The sequence below is a fragment of the Micromesistius poutassou genome (genome assembly GCF_964030765.1).
Source record: "Micromesistius poutassou genome assembly, chromosome: 14".
NCBI classification, from domain to species: domain Eukaryota; kingdom Metazoa; phylum Chordata; class Actinopteri; order Gadiformes; family Gadidae; genus Micromesistius; species Micromesistius poutassou.
This window is the reverse complement of record NC_140284.1, coordinates 5,092,092-5,115,430: the sequence shown is the minus strand read 5'-3', so window position 1 is coordinate 5,115,430 and position 23,339 is coordinate 5,092,092. Positions and strand designations below refer to the sequence as shown.

Below are 23,339 nucleotides of genomic sequence, written 5' to 3'. Positions count from 1 at the left end.
CTTTCAATTCTGCATCTGAGAGGAGGAGAGGAACATGCACTTCCTGTGCAATCTGTGTTCAATTGAGTTCACTGCACTTCTTTCGTAGCGTGGAAATAGTTTTTTCCGGTTCTGCGTAGAGGGGGAAGTGGTGTATGGCTTGGAAAAACGAAGAGCTACTTTGCAACAGCCATAAATGTGGATTGTTTACATCAGTCGGAAGAGCCGTTCCTCCTTCCCCGCCTCCCTCCGAGCTCAGCCCAGTTATCAGCGGCTCCCTCCGGCTTCCCATCGCCGTAGATAGCGTCAGTGGAGCCGGCCATGGCCCTACTGCTCTCCCGGCCTTTATGAGCTGCCTATAGAGAGGCGTGTGACACAAGTGGCCTGATCTACACGCCTGAAACACCGTAAGAGTATCGTACAGGAAATCAGGCATTGATCGCTGCCTTGCCCACTACATGGTCTTGTGATCTTGAAGAGTGGATGTGCAGTCCAAGCTGACCGAGACATGGCTGTCCTCAAACTCGCCGACCAGGTAGACCTGCTAGCTTTTAGCCTAGCTTTGCACTAGACATAGCCAACAAGCTATACTGTATGTGTTATTAACGCATATCTAACGACATGTGTGATAATATGATCGCAACACACCATTACATTTAACACGATCGAATACGTATACGACTCTACAGTATCTATTAATATTGATAGCTGTGTAATAAATAAGACAACCATTGTCGCAAATCTGTGATCACCAGTGGGGCAACCCATAGATGTAGCACTGCGTCGGTGATGCGTTTTAGGGTCCAGATCGCCGCTGTTCATTGAAATCAGGGCGCATAATAAGAACACTTCCTGCCTCCTAAATGATCGCAAGAATCCCCAGCAGCACAATACTTAAACGTATCTCTGTAGCCAATTTACAATTTGTGTGTGTGTGTGTGTGTGTGTGTGTGTGTGTGTGTGTGTGTGTGTGTGTGTGTGTGTGTGTGTGTGTGTGTGTGTGTGTGTGTGTTGGAGCTGTAAATGATTCCCAGACGCCTCTATGGTTACATTATGAGGGATCTGGTGTTGATTTTAACTACAGCCAATACCATTTTATAAGGCTGGATGTTCAACGTGTTCCGTCATTATTTTGCAGCTTAGGAATGTCTTCATTGTTTTAGTCATCGAATCAGATAATAACGTTAAACAGTTAGGAGTATAACGTTAGAGGATGATGATCTCCCAAAGCTCAGTTCAGATTTGGAACTTCCTGTTATTTCTAGACAAGATGTAGGCTGCTAGATGTATATCTCAGCACCACAGAGTGCAGTGTATAGGCCTACTCCGAAAACGAAAAAAGAAAACAGAACACATGGTTATGTATGCAGCATAAGCTTTCACCCACATGACAACCTAAATATGGAGTCATCGGTGAGATGCTTGAGTGAGGGAGGGTCACATTTGATAGTGACAGAAGGGGTTAGCTAGTCTTGAATCATGTCTTTGTTTCACAAGAACACAAAAACATCCGGCTGCTGAACTCTTAAGTGGTTTTAATTTGGTGCTTTACACACATTTGTTAAATACAGTAACTCAAAAGTGAGCAGCTGACCAATCTATTATAGTGCACATATAATGTCTAAACCCTTTATATTCTAACATAGGCTTTTATTTAATTTAAATCAATGCCTTTTGTTTCTTTGTAAAAACCTGCTTACTTTGACTTACTTTGTTTAATGTTTATTTGCTACCCATTGAAATGTGTAAAGTAGGATTTTTTTTAAATAACATTGTTGCCCGTGTAAGATGTGCTGCCTACTGGATGGGGGTTCAGCTTAAACATGCCATCACAAGAACCGTTTGGATATAACATTCAATGCTTTTTAGATAAATAGACCAATAGCGTTTGAACGCTCAATGAATGATCACTATCAGTATTGGGGTTGGCACCTAAACAGGTGGAGGAGCTCTATCTGTTTGTCACCTCACATTGAACCCCGTTCAGAGAGACATAACCATGAGTAGCACACAGTGGATCTCAATATGAATATTGGGGAAGATACAGCAACTAGAGACTGTGAATATCAAGGCTATGCGACAGATAATGATTTACTGAACTGATCTCTTGGAGCAAAAGGTCTGCCTTATTTGTATTGTGTGTGTGTGTGTGTGTGTGTGTGTGTGTGTGTGTGTGTGTGTGTGTGTGTGTGTGTGTGTGTGTGTGTGTGTGTGTGTGTGTGTGTGTGTGTGTGTGTGTGTGTGTGTGTGTGGGTGGTGTTACATCCCTGACAAAATGTGTGTGTGCGTGTGCGTTCGTTCATGCTGCAACAATGAGCTCCTGTGTTTGAGAGGTCTTTAGATAGCTTGGAAGGGTGCTGCTGATGTGGGTTTAGGGGAATGTTCTCATTCAGGACCACTGCATCCCGGCCCCCTCTCCACCACCACCTCAAATTCATCACTCCCTCCCTCATCCCAAAACATCTCCATAGAACCTGGGGGTTGTGTTCAGAGAGCAGCCCTGCACACCCTATCAAGTCCCATGATGCATCACCTCATCCCTGCAACCTTATCCTGACTATCCCTCCAGTGGAACAGAGCACAAGGAGGCCGGGAACACAGTTGCATAGGTCCAGTGATTCTCTGTAATACCCACATTGTGCTATTTCTGGTCCCTGCGTTACGTGAGCAACGTTAATATCCAGCTTTGACGAGTTTAAATGTGTGGCTGTGAGAGCAGGTTGGGGAGGGTGACTGAAGCACAACATATGATCATATATAGAAGAGGAGCGAGCGGAGAGGGTCGAGGCCACGTGAGACGTTTTGTCTTCTTATTGCAGTACATTTGGTTTCTTCTCGCTTGGAAATGTGTGCAAGTGGAAACATGGCTGCCCTGTAGTTTTCCCCGTCTGCCTTGGATCCATTTCTATCAATATGAATACAATTTTAGATTATGTTTAAGAGCGTGATGTGTCAGTGTCTGGGATGTTTCCCTTGTTTGATTAGAGAGCCACAGTTTGTTTTTATATCCAGCCCTGACTGAGCATGTCGTATGAAGGTTAGGGTGCACTGCATGCATCTAAGTGTTATTGAAGCGTTGGCTGATAATGCATTGTAGATACGCATTAGTCCTTTGCAAGTGTGTATGTGTCTGTGTGTGTGTGTCTGTATCTGAATTTGAAATAAGCTTGAATGCTATTCATTGAGAGTGTATTCCAGTCTTGCCTGAAGTAAACTAGAAGGAAATAATTTCATGATTCACTTCATCACCAAGAGATATTTGGATTAATTATTTACACGTGATTACTATGTAATTGGTTGGTGACGCTAACTGACCCTTTCACTAACCCATATCTAACCTAACCCTAAACTTAACCATCCGTAACCCAATAACAATTTTCTTTGCTGCTGTGTGTTGGGGCAGCAGCATCAGAGCCAGCGACACCAGACACACACAGACTAACAGACTTGATAAAATTATCTGACTGGCTAAGACTGGCTCTGTACTTGGTCTCAGGCTGGAGTCCGTGGTGGAGAGGAGAACGCTGAATAAACTGTTATCCATCATAGACAATGATCAGCACCCTCTCCATCACACAGTGGTCAGACAGCGGAGCACCTTCTCTCACAGGCTGCTCCAGCTCCGCTGTCGAAGGGACAGATACAGGAAAACTTTCCTGCCACATGCCATCACACTGTACAATAACAGCTAAAACTCTGGTCATAATAATAATAATACAAGTCTCAAAGCACCTTATATGTTTTATCTGTTCACTTGCACCTTATATAATTATATTTCTACTGTCTACTTTCTACTTTGCACTACAATTATATTATACTGTTTATTTATACATTTTTTATATTACATTTTATATTGCTTCTTTTTGTCAAGGTTGTTTCTCTTTATTTGTGTTGTTACTGTGTGTAATGCTGCTGCTACACTGCAATTTCCCAGCTTGGGATCAATAAAGTAAATCTATCTATCTATCTATCTATCTACCTACATTTAACCATCTCTAATCTAACCTTAAACTTAACCATCTGTAACCTAATACTTAAACCTAACCATCTCTAACCTTATACGTAAACTTAACCACCTCTAACATTGCATAGTCTTGCCAATCACCGCAACCTCCTGATGGTTAATAACGTTAATAACACTTCTTAATAACACAGTCTTGACATAGCACGAACATTGAAATGAGTCAAATGAGGAAGAGTTTTTTTTTTTTTTTTCGCCAGGGTGGTTTTTAAATAGGAGTGAAACATTTACTCTTTAGTTCTGCTCTCTCTCTTTCTCTGGCTCTTCTGAGAAGAGACTGTGCAACAGGAAGTGTGGCTAGATGTAACTGAAACACACAGGAAGTGGAACTGAGCCTACTTCTTCACAAACTGATTCATCAGCACATAATCAAAATGGTAATCTTATGTTTGACGCAGCTCTATTCTTATGGTTGAAACGCATTGATCCAGATCTCATTAGGGAAAGAGTATCACACAGTTTGTTTATGTAGAGTGGAATACCCACATTTCTTAGTTAATTCTGTCTTTCTTGACTGTTTTAATTACTCACCTTGGGCGATGTTCTAGCTGTATAAATATGTGGCCTACCTTGTTGAGTAAAGAGACAAGGGCGTCTCCCCATATGTTAGACTGTGGATGTCGAAGGCATCTCGAGTCAACATACCTCCCTCTGGGGTTCTCAGTGAGCTGACCTTTTACTGGGAATGCTGAATGACACAGATAGCGGAGAAACATGTTTGTTGATCTACCGCCTCTATTTACCTTAGATCTTGGGTCTGGGTTGAGAAAAATACGGGCCTCTGTGGAGACATGACCTCTGCTAAATAAATTGTCTTCATTTGGCTCCTCCCCTTGAATGCTGCTTTTGTTTAAGGGATAGACTATACGATTCTGTGCTCAAAATAAGTTCTGTTCTAGTTCTGCTATTGTTCTCATTCTTCTGTAACAAGTGGCCAAGACAATGTTGTTATCATGACAACATTTAGTAGCTCCTCTCTGTTTATCAACACATTCTCTTTGTTTTGCGTGCTTTTCTAACTGTTTTGTGCAAATGACAAGGCAACGTTTGAAACTGTGACAGTGAGCAGAGTCATACAGACGCCAGTGGGTGATACTATGCGGTACAATGCTGTAGTTCTATCGGGGTAACACATAAAATAGACGTGATCCGATCATCAGATGTAGCGTCCAGATTCAGACAGCCTTAATACGTTCATTACCTCAGAGTTGGCGGCTAGCTCACTCCTAGCCTCGTTGATCCTGTGCACAAAGAAACGACTGTTGTTCAAAGATGTTTTTCGCCTGAGCTTGGCTTTTTCATGATTCTTTTTCTAATCCGCCCTCCCCAGCCTCCGCTCATCCAGGCCATCTTCAACGGTGATCCCGAGGAGATCCGAACACTCATCTACAAGTCCGAAGACATCAATGCTTTGGTGAGACCCCCCACGCCTTTATTACGCCACCCCCTTTTCCAACGTACGTGACTCTGAATTGGAAACGTTGGCTTTGACTTATTGGCTTTATTGGGAAAAGGACACTGCTACGTTTGTTGTGACTGCTGGAACGGAGCGTTAGAGAGGAGCTTTTTGACTGCGGCCCCCCCCCACCCCCCCCCACCCCCTCCCCCGGCCCTTCACTTCCTGTGTGAAGCTGCCGTGGAGGGGTCACGGCGGTGGTCACGGTTCCGGGCCTACGTTTATTGGCCCAAGGCCAGGGATGCTGTTTATTTATTTTGACACACACACACACACACACACACACACACACACACACACACACACACACACACACACACACACACACACACACACACACACACACACACACACACACACAGGAAGTCAGAGGGGGGCGGCCATCCTTGTGGCCTTACTCTGCTTGTACTGGGCTCTAGCCGTCGTAGTACAATGACGAGCTTGTCAATGTCCATTTTGAATGGCTGTTGGTTGAGAGAGCTATTTTTGGCTTGTCCTATCAGATGGACATTGAGAGGGGGATTGCACTGTGTGTGTGTGTGTGTGTGTGTGTGCGTGTGTGTGTGTATGTGTGCGTTTGATGGGTTTGCAGGGTGTGCATTTGTGCTATGCTGAGAACAATAGTCATGTTGACTCTGCCAGGCCCCATGGCTTAGCTCATCACCTATAGCCTGATATCACAGGCTCTGTCTCTGTGTATAGGCTGAGAGAAGGACAGGAGTGATATGGCGTTTCCGGTTTGCAGAAGTGCAATTTCCGTGCTCTAATGTTGCGTGAGCTGTGTACGTCAGGTAACGATGATGACATCGATAAGCAGCATGGAGTCTTTGGACAAAGCGATATGGGAAACATGTGAAATCCATGTTATTTCTCCATTGAAGCCATTGCCACAGCTTCCAAACCCTTGATGAATATCCGCTCTTTATGCTCCATTAGACCCGCCCTCTCTCGCCTATATACACAAATCGGCAGCATCTCCTCTCGGCCGTCCCCTCGTGAGATGAGAGCGCTTGGGCCGGAGGTCACTCTGTGTCCTATGCAGAGAATAAAGCATGCACAAAGTAGGAGTAGGGGTTGCTCACGTCAAGGTTTTTTTTTTTTTAATGTAAATCATGTGCGTCTCATAACCGTTTCTTACTATAGCAACATTGCCGATCATCAAAAAATGAAATAAAAATAATTATTAAATTCTGCATCTCATCCCAGGGAAGAGAAGGTTGCCACCCCATCCAGACGGGAGGTGTGACAGATCTGCCCGCACGGCCCTCACGTAAGCGCTTATGAATAATAGACCCTGGCTAATGGACTGATGCTTCCCTCCGCCAGGATGCCGAGAAACGTACGCCGCTGCACGCCGCGGCCTTCCTGGGCGATGCCGAGATCACAGAGCTCCTCATCCTCTCTGGTACACTAAGTATACAGCCCCCCCCCCTCTCTCTCTCTCTCGCTCTCGCTCTCGCTCTCTCTTCTCTTCTCTCTCTCTCTCTTCTCTCTATTCTAAGTGTTTCTATTTCATTGTGCACGGCCCCTAACCCTGCTCCTGAATCGAGAACATGGTTGTGGCTTCCTCCATGGTCATTATTTCCTTTGATGGTCTTTTTCAAATCATTGAGCAGAAATACACTCTCTCTCTGCGGATCCCACCGCTTGCGTCTGGTTCTGCACCCGGTTGTGGTGACATGTGCTCTTCATCCCTGTCCTCTTCCTCGCCAGGAGCCCGGGTCAACGCCAAAGACAACATGTGGCTCACTCCTCTCCACCGCGCTGTGGCTTCTCGTAGTGAGGTAGATGCGCGCGCGCACACACACACACACACACGTAGACGGACCACACACAAACGGCACACACACACACACACACACACACACACACACACACACACACACACACACACACACACACACACACACACACACACACACACACACACACGTAGACAGACCACACACACACACACACACACACACAAATGCAGCACGCACACATGTGAACGCACACACACACACACACACACACACCAGACATCACTCACACAATACACACACTAAGCACACCACATACTCTATGGTGCGAAGTGCCATAAGAATCTCTTTGAGAGGGCATAACTGGTATTCATAGTTGATCAGAATGTTTAAGTGAGACCTGTTATTCACGTGTGACTCATGTAGTTTGTGTGGCTTTGAGTCGTAGTTGGAGCAGATTCACCTTGATTGATGTTTCCTTGCATTTAAAACAAAGAATCACATGTTGCCTGTCAGCAATGTATGACGGATCATAAACTAAAAATAAATCCAACCGCGTGGATGGAGTCATCTCTGGCAAGAATGTCAACCAAACAAACACTACAACCAAACAAACACTACAACCACAACAATGCCATACTCTGATGCTGTTGTTTTTATAGTGTGGTGTCGGGCTACTTGTTTGACACACACACACACACACACACACACACACACACACACACACACACACACACACACACACACACACACACACACACACACACACACACACCCAGCTGTGATCCTCTCTCTCTCTCCTTCTGTTTCTCTCACTCATTCTCCCCCCAACCACCCCCCACCCACCCCCCTCTAGGAGGCGGTGCGCGTGCTCATCCGGCACTCTGCGGACGTGAACGCGCGCGACAAGAACTGGCAGACGCCGCTGCACGTGGCGGCGGCCAACAACGCGCTGCGCTGCGCCGAGGTCATCGTGCCCCTGCTGAGCAGCGTCAACGTGTCGGACCGCGGCGGGCGCACCGCGCTGCACCACGCCGCGCTCAACGGCCACACCGAGGTACCGGGGGGCGGGGGGCCGAGGCACTTCCTGAGAGAAGCATCTCGCTGCGGCCTGCGGGAAGTGCATATCACGGGCGAGTGCATTCTGGGATTGCGTAGCCCATATAAAACCAACAGAAGAAGAAAAATACGTCTTTCTGGAAAATACTTGAACTAAACACGTCCTCTTGAACTAGCAGCTAACCCCTAACCCTAACCCTAACCCTAACCCAAACCTGACTTAGATTAGCTAGGCCTTAACATAAAATATTTCACTACTGCACAACGAATGATTTGAGGAGTTCCCAGAATGCACTCGCCCGTGATGTGGGCAGGGTGTGATGTCACGCCCCGCCTTCCCGCAGGCCGCAGCGAGACGTCCTAGTCGGCTTCCTTCTTGCGGCCTTTGTCCTCGCCTTGTTGGGCTTCCTCCTTGTTTTCTCCTCCTGTCCTGTTGTTGTTGTTGTTTAAATCCATCCCATACAGATGGATTTAATGTGTGTGTGTGTGTGTGTGTGTGTATGTGTGTGTCAGTATGGGTACATGCATGATTTCTGTTCGCTGTCATCCTCCTTTGATTCTGTCCCCGAGCCTTTTTAAAAAGTGGCACGTCTTGGATTTAGAAGGTTTGAATAAATCCTTTAAATCCTATAAATAAGATGTGCTCCCAGCCTCCCACCTACACGCCTACCCTTTGAGTGACACAAGCAAAAATATTCCCATTCATATACGTGTGAACATGTACGAAATGTATAAATGTAGACGGGGATGGAGACAAACGCACTGCAAATAAACAAAACACACAGAGGCGTTCCTGACTCACCCCTCTTCCCTCGTCGTCTGTGTTGTGTGTCAGATGGTGAACCTGCTCATTGCCAAAGGAGCCAACATTAATGCCTTCGATAAGAAGGACGGTCGGGCGCTGCACTGGGCCGCTTTCATGGGTAAGGAGAGATTGAAACTGTATTCGTCCTATCCCCTCCTGGCACCGCGCGCCTTTCCAGGAAGGATGGCTTTTATGCACAATCGATCGCTAGCCAGGTCATCCAATCGGCCAGATTGAGCCTGTTATCTCAAAACAACTGTGATTCAGCCGGGTCGCTTCCATCTCACGTTGCCTCGGTAGCTTGAGAGGCGTCAGAAAGAGCTGAGTGTGCACAACGTGATATTCTATTCATTTGGAGTAAGGTGTAAAGATTAATGGGACGGACTGGAAATGGACTGTTTCCGCCCACTGCACAATTTGAAGAATGCATGCTGTTTCCGTGAAGATATGTCCGCGTGTGTGAGAGTGAGCAGCCTTGGTTCCAAGGGTGGATGTGAAACTCGGCTCTCCAAAAAGTGAGAGAATTAGTGCAGGACTTTCTTGAATACAATATTGTGTAAAGATGGCTATGTCATCAAAAACATGCTGGAAACATTGTCGTACGGCTCCAGCTCCAAGAGGGATTTTTAGAGGTTCAACATGTTTCTTTCAACCTCAGCCTCAACAACAGTTTATTTCCAAGTCGCATTCCAAAGTTTCCAAATTAAGTTTGAAATAAAATCTGTTGTACAGCATCTCGTCTCGCATTACCTACTTGCTGTTCAGAAACGCTACAAGCAGGGCTCATTGTTCGTCGTTTAATAGACGCGCTGCAGAAGCAGCCGGCACTAATGCCCGGGGCTTTATCTGAAGGTTTCACTGAAAGTGAAAGAGCCAGCCATCTTGTCATGCTGTCTCCAGTTAGGTTATTACATTCAATAAGTGTGTGTGCGTGACTTCATCCTAGGCCACCTAGACGTGGTGTGTCTGCTGGTGAGTCAGGGCGCCGAGGTGGGCTGCAAGGACAAGCGGGGCTACACCCCTCTGCACACGGCTGCCTCCAGCGGTCAGATCGCTGTGGTCCGACACCTGCTCAACCTCGCCGTAGAGGTAGGTCCCACGCACGCGCACACGCATGCACGCATGCACGCACGCACGCGTTCATAAATGCGGTGTGCACACCCGACTATGCACACCCCAAATGCAGTGCGGTGCATACAAATATTTGCACACACACACACACTCATATTTCTGTACCCTTGACTTCAAAATAAAATAATTCTACTAATACATTGTTACTTATTTGGTACGGTTGTTTCAGCTGGTTATCCGTCCTCAGCTTACCAAAAATTAAGAAACACAATTAAAAGAAAGACATGTTTGTTTTACTTCCACGATGTCCATGCAAACCGACTCGCCAAAAGTAAACGCAACAAAAACGTTGGGGTTTTATTTCGGCGCGATGACTCTTTTTTTTTTTTTGTTTGCCGTCTGAAACGAACGCCCGCCCGCAGATAGACGAGTCGAACGCGTTTGGGAACACGGCGCTGCACGTGGCGTGCTTCAACGGGCAGGACGCCGTGGTCAGCGAGCTCATCGACTACGGCGCCAACGTGGGCCAGTCCAACAACAAGGGCTTCACGCCGCTGCACTTCGCCGCCGCCTCCACGCATGGCGCCCTCTGCCTGGAGTTCCTGGTCAACAACGGCGCTGACGTCAACGTCCAGGTACTGAGCGCGTGGATCATTGAGTGTTATTGGGTTTAGCCCTTTACCACTCCAAATATAATGTCATTATCAAGGAATAGGGGATCACTCCTTCCTGGGAGTTTCTGTCAGCTGTGTGTGTGTGTGTGTGTGTGTGTGTGTGCGTGTGCGTGTGTGAAAGAGGTAGAGGGGTGGGCAAGTTTGTTGTTTGTAGTCAAATGAATAATGACCCCATTAATAGTTATTATAGATACTGTAAGTGACTGGGTCTGACTTGTCGCACACACACTTTAAATACAAATCATTCCATTTGACCTATGTTTGTTTAAATCGCTAGCTGTTGACTCAATAATTCAAATGGGTTTGGAGTATATAATAATATATATCTATGCACAATATCAAATGTGGAGCAGTGTTCCTTTAACAGTGCTTTCCATATGGACAGTATTGATAGGCCTAACATACCCGGCACCATTGTCGTGGCCCTTCTTTAATGCTCCAATAGACTTTGTATTGATTCAAGAGGGGAAGTGGCAGCTGAAGACATTGTGGATTGTTAAGAGCTCCTAAATTCAGGCCAGGAGTTTCTTCCATTTGAGTCATGTTGTGGCTGCTTTGTGTCGACATCATCCATGTGTGTGTGTGTCACACATCGATGTCATCCCTTGAACTCGGAACGTTTCCTCTTTTGTTTCCTCCGTTTCCAGAGTCGGGATGGGAAGAGTCCTCTGCACATGACGGCCGTGCACGGGCGCTTCACCCGCTCACAGACCCTCATCCAGAACGGTGACACCACTCACTTTAATTTTATTTTAAAAAAAAGAAGCTCTGACAATACCGATCTAATAAAAAATTATAAATAATAATAAAAAATTAATAAATATTTTTTCTTTAAAGGTGACATATTATAACTCTAAGTTTGAGCGTGAGTAGCCATTGCAAGCCGTTTTGAAAATCGGCCTCTTCTGACATCACAAGTGGGCATGTCACACTCACACCTGGTGGTATAAAATGTCCCCTTTTTAAAATACTTTTTGGAGGCAGTCCTGGACGGATTGTTCTCGGTTGCTGTGAGTCTTTTCCGGGGCCTCTTAATAACCTCCCCGGGGGTTTCTGCCGCTCCAGGCGGGGAGATCGACTGCGTGGACAAGGACGGCAACACCCCTCTCCACATCGCCGCCCGCTACGGCCACGAGCTGCTCATCAACACGCTGATCACCAGCGGAGCCGACTGCACGCGGTGGGTGATGAGTTTTTCCTTCCTTCCTCCGAAACACGGGTGTACAATCCTGTCCCTCCAACGCTCTCGCTCATCCGCGACCTTTCGTCCCCTCTGTCCGATATGTGTGCAGGCGGGGGGTCCATGGAATGTTCCCCCTCCACATGGCGGCCCTGAACGCCCACTCGGACTGCTGTAGGAAGCTGCTCTCCTCAGGTACAGAGGAAACTGCATTACCCACGAAACCCTTGCCCTGTGGACCCTGACAGGAAGTAATCCACAAGTGTTGAAAGGTTTTTTCTTCGTTAAAGAAGCATACGCGTCCCATTTAGGCTCAGTCCTCACTGCAGCGAACCGGGTTCGATTCCTGCCCGTGGTCCTTTGCTTGCATGTCCTCCCTCCTCTCTCTCTCTCCCTGTCTAACTCTTCATGAGTAAAGCATAAAAATGCAATGTGTTTCATAATAATTGGAACGGTCAGGAATCTTGCGTCGGTGATTACTGTAGGACGAATGTGCGCGACGTACAGTTTATTGAGTTTCAACGAGGGCTCTCCGGCAAATATGAGAGTAATTTCCTCGCTGCAGTGCATGGAAACTGGACCCCTCGTGGTTTGGTCTCTTCTCTGCGGTTGATTCCTGGACAAGCGCAGGCATTCAGCCCGGGCCAGATTGGAGTCACACTCCTCCAGAGCCGCACAAAGCCTCAGTGAGGGGGGGGGGGGGGGTTACTTATCACTTATGTGCTCCGTGTCCTCCCAACACACAAGCCTGTCCTTCTCATCCCATTTCCCAATTCCCAATTCCCAATTTGACAAGGAAATCCGATGTTTATACCATTGGGTGGGCACTTTCATCCAAAGAGATACCGTGAATCCATGCCTGTGGTTTGCATACAGGAGGTGGCTTGAATTGTAGAAACGTGCACATCAAAACCAGTAGTGCGGGTGTGTCGGGAGTGTGATAGAAGTGCATGTGAGAATAAAAGAAATCTCCCGCAATCAAGACCTTTGCGCTGCTACTTGTACAAGTGCTGCTATTTAAGCTGCTGAGTGCGAGGATCTTCATCAATTATTCTACAGGTGGTGGCCCCAGTGACACATGTATAAAGCATCTTAGACCGATTGGGAATGGGAGCCGGTCACATGTATTGATCCACAGGACGATGTGCAGACCTCTCTCCTTCCAACGTGACGAAGTGTCCTAGTGCTTTGAATGTTGCAGCCGTCTCTACCCCTCTCCCCCACCTCCCGCTCAACTCTATCAACACGGTGTCTTCTTGTCTCTCAGCCTCTGGTTCTCTGTGTCTTGTTGTCGGGTTATCGTGTGTCGATACCCGTTGCTCTGGGCTTGTGCTCTCTCTCTGTCTGGAGCTCTCACCTAACATGGTCATGTTGTCTTGTGTGTCCCCCCCCCAACCGTACTAGCACTTGTCTTTCTACCCTCCTTTATCCCTTGCTCTCTCTCTCGCTCGCTCTCTCTCTCGCTCACTCGCTCACTCTCTCTCTTGCTCTCCCCCTCACTCTCTCTTGCTCTCTCTCTCATGAATAGCTCTCTCATCCCTTCTCTCTCTCTTTCTCTCTCTCTCCACCCCCCCTTCTTTCTCTCCCCCTTCTCTCTCCCCTCTCTTTCCTACTTCTCACTCTCCCCCTTTTCATTCTCTTTCATTCTCTTTCACTCCCTCACTCACTGTGTGTGTTCATGTTTCTCTATTCTATGTGACTGTATATTGTCCACCCTGCTTGTCTTCTCCCTCGGTTTAATTTTCGTGTTGGCAGTGTGCACGTTTGTGGGGGTGGGTGGATTGGGGAGGGGGGGGGTGGGTATCCTAGTGCTGCCCTCTGCAGGTCGGAGGTCAGAGGTATTTAACGGCTCATTCTTGTCCGCAGGCTTCCAGATAGACACCCCCGACAGCCTCGGGAGGACCTGCCTGCACGCCGCCGCCGCGGGAGGGTGTGTACACGCACGCACACGCACACACACACACACACACGCACACGCACACGCACAACCCCATGCTAGTGTATCCTGTTTGACTGCTCTTAACCTCTGTGAGGCAGATGAGTGAATCATGTCAGCTGTGTGTGAATCCTCTCTGACCTTCCCTGTGTGTGTGTGTGTGTGTGTGTGTGTGTGTTCTCGCGTGCAGCAACGTGGAGTGTGTGAAGCTGGTGCTGAGCAGCGGGGGAGACCACAACCGCAGGGACAAGTGTGGCAGGTCGGTGATTTTTCTGTCATGGGTTTGAACACCCAGACATTGATGTCTTTTACTGGTTACCGTCATTCAACAGAAGGGATAGGCTCCTCAATCATTTTATTTGAATTGTGTCACACAACACAGAAAATGCGATGGCTACGATGCACAGACCATCATATCTACCTACTTGACTTTAGGTTTCTTGGGCCCCATTTTTTTTTCTTCAGAATTGTCTGTTTTAAATTGAAACAGTTTATTCTTCATTGAGCTATAGTAACAAAAAAAGTCTAGTTGGTGGTATTAAGAATGTCTGGTGTCACTTTATTGGAATAAATAATAAATAAATGCAAACAAAAGAATAACATGTGTGCATATGTAAGCATCTTGAAAGAAAATAAAGTGTATTAGACTAATACCAGATGGCGTGTGTGTGTGTGTGTGTGTGCGTGTGTGTGCACGTGCAAGTTTATGTGTCATGTGGCATTGAGCATGTACACAAATATGCTTGAAATCTAAATTCCCCTCCCTCTCCCTCTCTCCCTCTCTCCCTCTCTCTCCCTCTCTCCCTCTCCCTCTCTCCCTCTCCCTCTCCCCCCCAGGACGTCCCTCCACTACGCGGCGGCCAGCCGGCACTACCAGTGCCTGGAGACCCTGGTGGCGTGCGGAATCTGCATCAATGCCACCGACCAATGGGGGCGCTCGGCCCTGCACTACGCCGCGGCGTCCGACCTGGACAGGAGGTGAGGGAGAGACGCACGCACACACACACACACACACACCAATACACACACACACACACACACACACACACACCGCTTCGACCGTGATTTAATGAATACATTGCAGATTGTGAACCGAATTGATATCACTACACTGTGGGTAGTATACGCAAATTAAAGCTGTTTACACATCACCATAGTGCCTTTACCCGGACCTCCCCGTTTATTTACCATAAAAAGTCTAAAGCAGTGCCTATTCTGACCACATTTTAACGATACAAAGCGGGTGGAAAATCAGCATATTGGTCCTGTAACGGCACCAGAAACGGGCAACCAACAAACCTAATAAGGAGCATTCAGACTCCAATGGAAAGACTGAGGAACTTTTATAGATATTCTTGTGTCAGACATAAAACGGCTCCCTCTGCTCCTCCCCGCTCCTCTCCAGACGGCGGCAGAACCTGGAGCCGGAGAGCGACGGCGTCCAGGCGGAGAGGGAGAAGGAGGCGGCGCTGTGAGTCTCGTGTCCTTTTTAAGATACCATCGTGACTCACCTCGACTCTAGACTCTGCTGTCCATTGTCTGTGGAGCTGATTTCCCATGGCTGCCCCGGGCCTGCGGTGATCCTCTAGAACACAGGAGGTCGGCTGGGGTTTCTGTTCTCTCTGTGCACTTTGAGTGCACCACACTGCCCCCTGCAGTGTCGTAGGAGAACTCACACTCTAAAAAGTGAAGTCATTCAATACATTTTTGGGGTAACAAGGTTCAGTACATACACATGTCCAGGGGAGAGGAGGTTGCTATGGAGATAGCTAAACAGAGGAGCATGTGCATGAGCAGATGTAAGCTCACACCTTTTGACTGTTAGTGTCCTGTGCGTATGTCCAGAGCATCGTAGGCAGTAGGCAAAATTTTGGAAAACAATCAAGCTGCTCTTTTTTAATAGACAACTACCTTTATGTTCTTTTTGCACTCTTGTGGCGAGTATTCTGTCGTGTTTCTGTGCGTGTGTGTGTGTGGGCTGCCTACTCTTTGTTGTGTTACTATCTGTGACTTACTGTTTGTTGTACTTACACGTGTTGTGTTGTTGTGTGCAGATGTTTAGAGTTCCTGTTGCAGAGTGGAGCGACAGCCAGCCTCAAAGACAAGCAGGGCTACAGCGCTGTGCACTATGCTGCTGCATATGGACACAGACACTGTCTGGAGCTGGTCAGTCACACACATGACACACACACATGCACGCACAGGCGCACATGCACAGGCACGCATGCAAACACATGCACACACGCACACGCACACACACACGCACACAAACTCACACATACACACACGCACACACAGTTTAAACACGTGCACAAAACACACAAACACGTGCACAGTGTTTCCTCTGAACTGTGTGCATGCACAATCGCACACTAAACCAAGTTCCCCTTGTGCAATAAATATCTGCAGCGCATAAAAAAACATGACCTTTTTCCCCATTTGTTCTTCCTGTAAGAGCTAAGGTGAAACACAGTGTGTTGATCCGGAGATAAAAGAACCTAATAACTTGTTTATTTGATCCTACGTTGTGTGACGTAGCCTCACCATCCAACTGATTAGTCTATTCAGTGAGGGACAGGCACAATAACTATCGATGAAGCCACGTGCCCCGCGCTGTCCAGCCGATAGTGTGATGCGGTCAGGTTTGTTTACTTGGGACAGTCCATGAACGTCATTCGCTGTTCTTTCGGTCACCACGTCAGCTGTTGCTCACAGCGCTCCACGTCACTCTCAGGGGGGGTTGTGTGTTTGCTCAGACTGTTGAAAAAATGAAAGGAAACTTTGACTCACACACACACACACACACACACACACACACACACACACACTGAAGCATACACAAACACACACACGTTGTTGCACTCACACACGACAAACACCACGTGATGATGATCTATGCGCCTACTGAGGGCCATGTGGCAGGAAATTGATTCATTATGGGATATCTCCAAGCGATTTATTGGACACATGGCAACCACACTGCAGGCTGTGTTTGTCCCTATCCAAGGGTTTGGAGGGAACAGAATGAAACAGTTAACATTTATAATATAAATGGTAAAATATCTAAAATGAAGCAGATGATTACGTCTCAACACATTCTTTGGCCGGCCATATGAATTCAATCTAAATTGTTGATTTAGTATGATATGTTGTGAAGCTTTCATTGACGTTTGTGTTTCTTTTCTGTGGTACTCTTATTTTGAAGTTGCTGGATAGGGGCGAGAGCCACCAAGAAGAGCCAGATTCCCCCAGTGCCAGGAGCCCTCTGCACCTTGCTGTGAGTCACACACACACACACACACGCACACACACATGCACTTGACGCAACAAACAAGTAAAAGTTACACTGCATTTCATTGAGAAAATGACTCACTCTACGTGACAAACAACGCAACCATACTAGACAAACAACTACTATAATTTGAATGTAAAACAAGTCGAGCTAGATAACTTTAATTCCTCTGTGTCATGTCAACCCGCCAGTGAAGGAACCGGTCCTAACACATCTCCATCACACGTACACCGCTTCCTCCTTTCTCCTGTTTCATCAGCCCATGATCGCTTCCCCTCTCGCTGTCCACGCGGTGATCTGAACACATACCGGCAGAAGCAACGCAGTCGCACTTAACCCTTTCCGAGCAGGACTTTGTCTTTTATGTATTTCGTTTGTTTTATTTATTTATTATTTATATTATTAAAACGGGCCTGACTCAGTAAAGAGCTGATTTCCAGCAGGTTCCTGTTGGAAATCACTATGTCGTTGTCGGTGCCGGGGACAACAGTCACGATGGTCCTGTTAAACCCTGATGGCTCGACGTCTGAAGCACAGGAGCTGATCAGTGTTTTAAACAGGACTGCGCCTCCCTGTGTCTCGTCTCTGCTCCCAGATGGGTTCTCTCACCTCCTTTTCATGCTCCTTGTCCATATCCCATCTATGTATGTATGTATGTATGTGTGTGATGGCGTCCGGTGTCTGCTCCAGTGGCTTCATAAGGTCTCTCTCTAACCACCCCCGTCTCCAGGCCTACCACGGCCACGCCCAGGCGCTGGAGGTGCTGCTGCAGGGGGCCAGGGAGGTGGACCAGGGCGACGAGGCCGGCCGCACGCCCCTCGCCCTGGCCTCGCTCCGCGGACACACGGACTGCGTCCACACGCTGCTCAGCCAGGGGGCGGCGCCGCACGCCGTGGACACGCAGTACGGCCGCTCGGCCGTCCACCTGGCCGGTAGGGGCTCCGCCGCGGCGCCGCCTGGCGTACTAGTGGTTTATATTCACACTGACGGGCGGAAGGCTCCGTCGCACGCCGGTTTTCCGATTTTTTTTTGCGTTCGTTCTGTGATTTGTTTTTTCCTGTTTAAAGTTTTCCATTTCATAGATCTTCAGTCCTATGTTGCTAACACAAGTCTTCCTCCGGGGTCTCTTCCTCTCCGGTAGTGATGAACGGTCACACCACGTGTGTGCGCCTCCTGCTGGACGACCCCGACAGTGCGGACCTGGTGGACGCTGCTGACTCCCAGGGCCAGTGAGTCCTCCTACTCCTCCTCCGCCTCCTCCTCAAGCTGATCGACTCTCCTAAGCAGCCAACGCCTAATCTCTGTCTCTGTGTCTCTGTTTGTGTCTCTCTCTGTGTCTCTCTCTGTCTGTATCTCTCTCTCTCTCTCTCTCTCTCTCTCTCTCTCTCTCTCTCTCTCTCTCTCTCTCTCTCTCTCTCTCTCTCTCTCTCTCTCTCTCTCTCTCTCTCTCTGTGTGTGTCTGTCTCTCTCTCTCTCTCTCTCTCTCCAGGAGTCCTCTGATGCTGGCCGTGGCCGGCGGTCACGTGGACGCCGTGTCTCTGCTGCTGGAGAGAGAAGCCAACGCCAACATGGCCGACAACCACGGCCTCACTGCCCTGCACCTCGGGGTAAACACTCGCGCGTGCGCGCGTTGAATCACGTCCCAATGACATGTCCCTCTACGTCCGAAGCATCGGTGATCACGTTGCGTTCAAGTCAATCCCCTTGTATGTCCAGCCCCTTCCTGAGAAGTCCATCCAGTCAGCAGTCAAACCGGCACGCTGCAGTCCATCAAGTCCCCTCGATAAGAACATAACGGAAGCATTAGCAGTCAATTACTAGATCCGAGCCTACAGAGCCTTATAGTGCAGTGCTTGTGGTGCGCAATCTCATCGTCTCCCATTCCAACTCTTCTCCTTTTATCCCCTCCCCCCCCCCTCCTCTGCCTCTCTCACGCCTCTCTGCCCCTCTCCCCCCCTCAGCTGCTGTGCGGTCAGGAGGAGTGCATCCAGTGTCTGCTGGAGCAGGAGGCCTCTGTGTTGCTGGGCGACGCCCGCGGCCGCACGGCCATCCACCTGGCGGCGGCCCGGGGCCACGCCTCCTGGCTGAGCGAGCTGCTGGGCATCGCGTGCTCGGAGCCCCCCTCCCTGCCCCCGCTGCAGGACCGGTCGGGCTACACCCCGCTGCACTGGGCCTGCTACTACGGTATGCCTTCCCACCCCCCGCGCAGCGCTCTATCGCCCCCCCAAAGGCGACGGGAGGTTTATGAGCTGACTTTGAGGGGTACATTCATATCGTCGGCCTCAGAGCATAGCAATGGCCTTAGTCATATTTTAAGGTTCATCTTGTATTAAGCCCAAGTCAAATAGATGACTCAAAAAGCACTCTGATTGGCTTGGGTAGGATATAGGATAACCAGGACGTAGCCAGTGAGGCACAGTGAATCAGCAGCGTTAGGAGAGTAGTTAGGTTAGATCGCAATCATGCTTTGAGGCTAACGATATCCATTTTTTCTGGAAAATATATTTGGTAGGTATATAGTGGATACATCCGTCTGTGCTATGTTATGGTTATGTGACGTTTTTTTTTTTTATATCCGATTGTCTATCACTTTAAATACAGACGGGCACGATGGACTAGCGGTGAGCATCTGCAAATTTGGCGACAACCGCGTTGTGTTCTTTAACCGTGCGTGTGGGTTCCCCCTGTCCCCCCCCCCCCCCGTGCAGGTCACGAGGGCTGCGTGGAGGTCCTGCTGGAGCAGAAAGGTTGCCGCTGCATCGACGGGAACCCCTTCACCCCCCTGCACTGCGCTGTGTACGTGGTCCCCCCTCTGCCACCGCCCTCGCATCTCAAAAGACGTTCACGCCACACGCGTCTGCAGGTTTAATGTTGGCGACGGGACACACCCCGTGCAATGTGCTTTGGAGATGAAAAAAGGGCACAGCCCGGCAGCAAGTGGGATCACACCAAATCATTGTTACTCTTGTGTTGCTCAGGGTGAACGACCACGAGCCCTGCGCCTCCCTGCTGCTGGAGGCTATGGGGTCGGACATCACCGGCTGTAAAGACGCCAAGGACAGGTACGCTACGACCACACGGGGATCCAGGAAGCACACTGCTATGTAGCTGCTATTTAAATCTCATCCTCCCTCGACCTCCTCCCCCTCTCTCTCTCTCTCTCTCCGACAGGACCCCCCTGCATGCAGCAGCCTTCTCGGGTCACGTGGACTGTGTCCAGTTGCTCCTCTCCCATGATGCACCGGTGGACGCCGTCGACCAATCGGGGCGCACAGCCCTGATGATGGCGGCGGAGAAGGGCCGAGTCGGGGTCCTAGGTACACACTGGAACGGCGCATTGTTGGCTCTGCTGATACCCCTCGCCCGAGCCCGTGTGTCTTTGCGTGTCTTTGTGATTATGTGGCCACATGTATTGATAATTCTTCTCTGATGGATTTTCGTTTGCTCATCTCCAGAGGTGCTGTTGACCAGCACTGAGGCCAACCTGAGTCTGGCGGATAAAGACAGCAACACGGCCCTTCACCTGGCCTGCAGTAACGTAAGTGTCAGTGAGGTGGGCGTCCCCTCAAGCCTGTGTTCAGTCCAACAGTGAGGGAAACAGCTCTCCCTGCTGGTTGTATTCTCACACTCTGTTGAAGTTTGATTTTACCCATAGCGACACTTTAAAATAACAATATAGGCTGTATTGCCGAAAGAAAGGGTTAGGGTTAGGGTTTGGGGTACGCTCATAGCTTATTCCTTTATCCATCTGAAATGGGTCACCAGCGTCAATGGAATATTCAGTGTGTTGCCTTGCTTAGGTCTGGTGCGATACACCTCGATGGCGTAGGCTTTACTCTGTGTTTTTCATGAACCTGCCCCTCTCGCTCTACAGGGAAAGCAGGACTGCGTCTTGTTGATCCTGGAGAAACTGGCCGACGCAGCTCTCATCAACGGCACGAACGCAGCGCTGCAAACGTGAGTGTCTTAGATCAGTGACGGATGAGTGTTTTATTGTGCATAGTAACTTGACTTGGCTATATTTGAGAATGAGCCTTCAAATGTACACTATTCACCTGGATGTCCCAACAGGTTATGTCACAGTAATGAGTCAATATATGTCAATATATTGCAAAAAGGCCGTAAATAGATGCAAATAGGCCCTAAAGTAATCCTGTTGGCCTTGAACTTGAAAAACCACAATATGCAAGATTTGCAATTTCAAACTGGCTCCAGTCTAACAAAAAAAAAAGAGGAAAAAAATCGACTCCTCCCCCATCCTCACTCACCTTACACCCTTCCCTCCCTCGACCAGAGCTGCTGCAGCGTCTGAGCAATTAACCCACATCCCTGTAGCGGTGAAGCTGGCTACATGACAGAATGGGTTTCAGGGCACGTCTCTAACTGAAACCATTGACATAGCGTGCCCTTTAGCGACATTCACTGTGAGTCACCGTGAGTCAATGTGGACGACGGACTAACAGCCAGATGGGAACATCTGGTCGGGCTGGAGGCCAACGGGAGGAGATGGAGCATCAGGTTGAGCTGCTCATCGTGTGTGTGTGTGTGTGTGTGTGTGTGTGTGTGACAGCCCCCTGCACCTGGCGGCCCGCAGCGGCCTGAAGCAGGCGGTGCAGGAGCTGCTGACCCGGGGAGCCAGCGTCCAGACGGTGGACGAGAACGGTAGGTCACGTGACCCCCCGGCCGGTAGATTCCGGCGCGCCGGCGGGGGTCGGTTTTTGCGCCGTGCGATGACGGACTACGACGAAGAAACGACCTTTTATTGTGCAAAAAGCAAATGGAACGACGTCAACGCCGCTGTGCTGTGCAGTGATGTTTCTGTGTGCGCGCCGCGGGCCCTGTCTTGTCGCCTGTTTTACCCGTGCTCCAGTGCTAGTTGCATATCCCGTGTAGTCTCTCAGATGCTGGTTTGTGCTTTTCTTTTTTGTCTTGGTTGTTTTTAACGCGGCGTCGTAAGCATTAGCATCTGCAGTCGTTTAATGCTCCTCTGTACGGCGCTTGCCTGCTTCATATTAATAGAATGCTGCTTCATCCCCTGTTTGTCTCCCCCCCCCCACCCCCCCCCCCCTCCCTCCTTATATTCTTTCTGCATCTTTCCCCCCTCCACCCCTATCTGTCTCCCTCTTTTGCTGTCTGTCTCCCTCCCTCCCTTTTTGCTGTCTGTCCCTCTTTCTGTCTGTCGCTCTCTCTCTCTCTCTCTTTGTCTGTGCCTCTCTCTCCCCAGGTCTGACCCCCGCTCTGGCTTGTGCTCCCAGCCGGGAGGTGGCCGACTGTCTGGCTCTCATTCTGGCTACCATGATGCCTTTCTGCTCCCCTTGCAGCTCCGGAGCTCCCTCCCCAGGCTCCCTCCTGAGGCAGCTGCCCCCCCAGCTCGTGGGCAAGGCCCCGGCTGGGGGCCCCCCTGGGGCCACCGTCACCGCGGGCCCCAGGGCCCCCCGCAGCCCCAGGAACCCCTCGGGGCCGTCCAGCGAGGGGACCACCGAGAACGACTCGGAAGACTCCGAGACCTTTTGACCCCCCCCCCCACTGTCCCAAAAGGACCTGCTTCGCTCCCCCCCCCCCCCCCCCCACCCTTTACCCCCCGCCCCCCGCCCTGCCACACGACCACCTCCCCGTCCCGTCTCTCATCCGTGTGTCCCGGAGCACGCCAGCCTGCACTCTCGGCCCCTCCTACCTCAAAGTGTTCACCTGACTCTAGACACGCCCGCACCGCCGGCGTCCCCCTCGCTGTGTACCACATGCAAGTCCTCGCACAGCGGGGGCCGTCCCAGGCGCTGCACGCGCCCCCACCCCCCCCCCCCCCGTAACGGTTCAGCACTCGAAGGACCGCCCTCCACACGCCCGTCCGCCCATCGCCATCAGCGTCACGTCATTTGGATGGGAAACGCTGCCGTAACAATGAACGGAGGGCGCTCCCAAAGTCCTCCATATTTTGGCTCTGTCTAACCTAAAAGATAACTAGGTTCAATGCCCGACGGCGAAGAAGGCTCACGCAGCCCCACTGAAGAACGATGACGCGAACAAGGAAAGGATTCCTTGGCGCCCCGAGGAGCAGATTTGACCGCCACGAGTTGACGTTGGACGCAACGCAGGCATTTTCAGTGGAGCCGTCGAGGGAGAGACA

The 23,339-nt window shown here is 49.5% G+C and overlaps 1 protein-coding gene across 2 annotated transcripts; it reads left to right on the top strand.

Moving 5' to 3' along the window:
- The first annotated feature begins 35 nt into the window (after positions 1 to 35).
- Positions 36 to 22,772, top strand: ankrd44 (ankyrin repeat domain 44). Of its 2 annotated transcripts, none has more exons than XM_084478568.1 (28): positions 36 to 514; positions 5,331 to 5,414; positions 6,783 to 6,861; positions 7,170 to 7,240; positions 8,055 to 8,255; positions 9,093 to 9,180; positions 10,009 to 10,151; positions 10,556 to 10,768; positions 11,455 to 11,533; positions 11,873 to 11,987; positions 12,100 to 12,182; positions 13,854 to 13,917; positions 14,114 to 14,182; positions 14,761 to 14,901; positions 15,329 to 15,394; positions 15,978 to 16,089; positions 17,129 to 17,200; positions 17,946 to 18,147; positions 18,357 to 18,444; positions 18,705 to 18,822; positions 19,177 to 19,399; positions 19,924 to 20,011; positions 20,194 to 20,277; positions 20,387 to 20,532; positions 20,671 to 20,753; positions 21,090 to 21,172; positions 21,786 to 21,877; positions 22,440 to 22,772. In XM_084478568.1, the coding sequence occupies exons 1-28, from the start codon at positions 488 to 490 to the stop codon at positions 22,727 to 22,729; spliced, it is 3,204 nt and encodes a 1,067-aa protein (XP_084334694.1). In that variant the 5' UTR covers positions 36 to 487; the 3' UTR covers positions 22,730 to 22,772. The 2 variants fall into 2 exon arrangements, with proteins under 2 accessions (XP_084334694.1, XP_084334695.1); XM_084478569.1 differs by having other exon boundaries at positions 22,537 to 22,696.
- Positions 22,773 to 23,339: the final 567 nt, after the last annotated feature.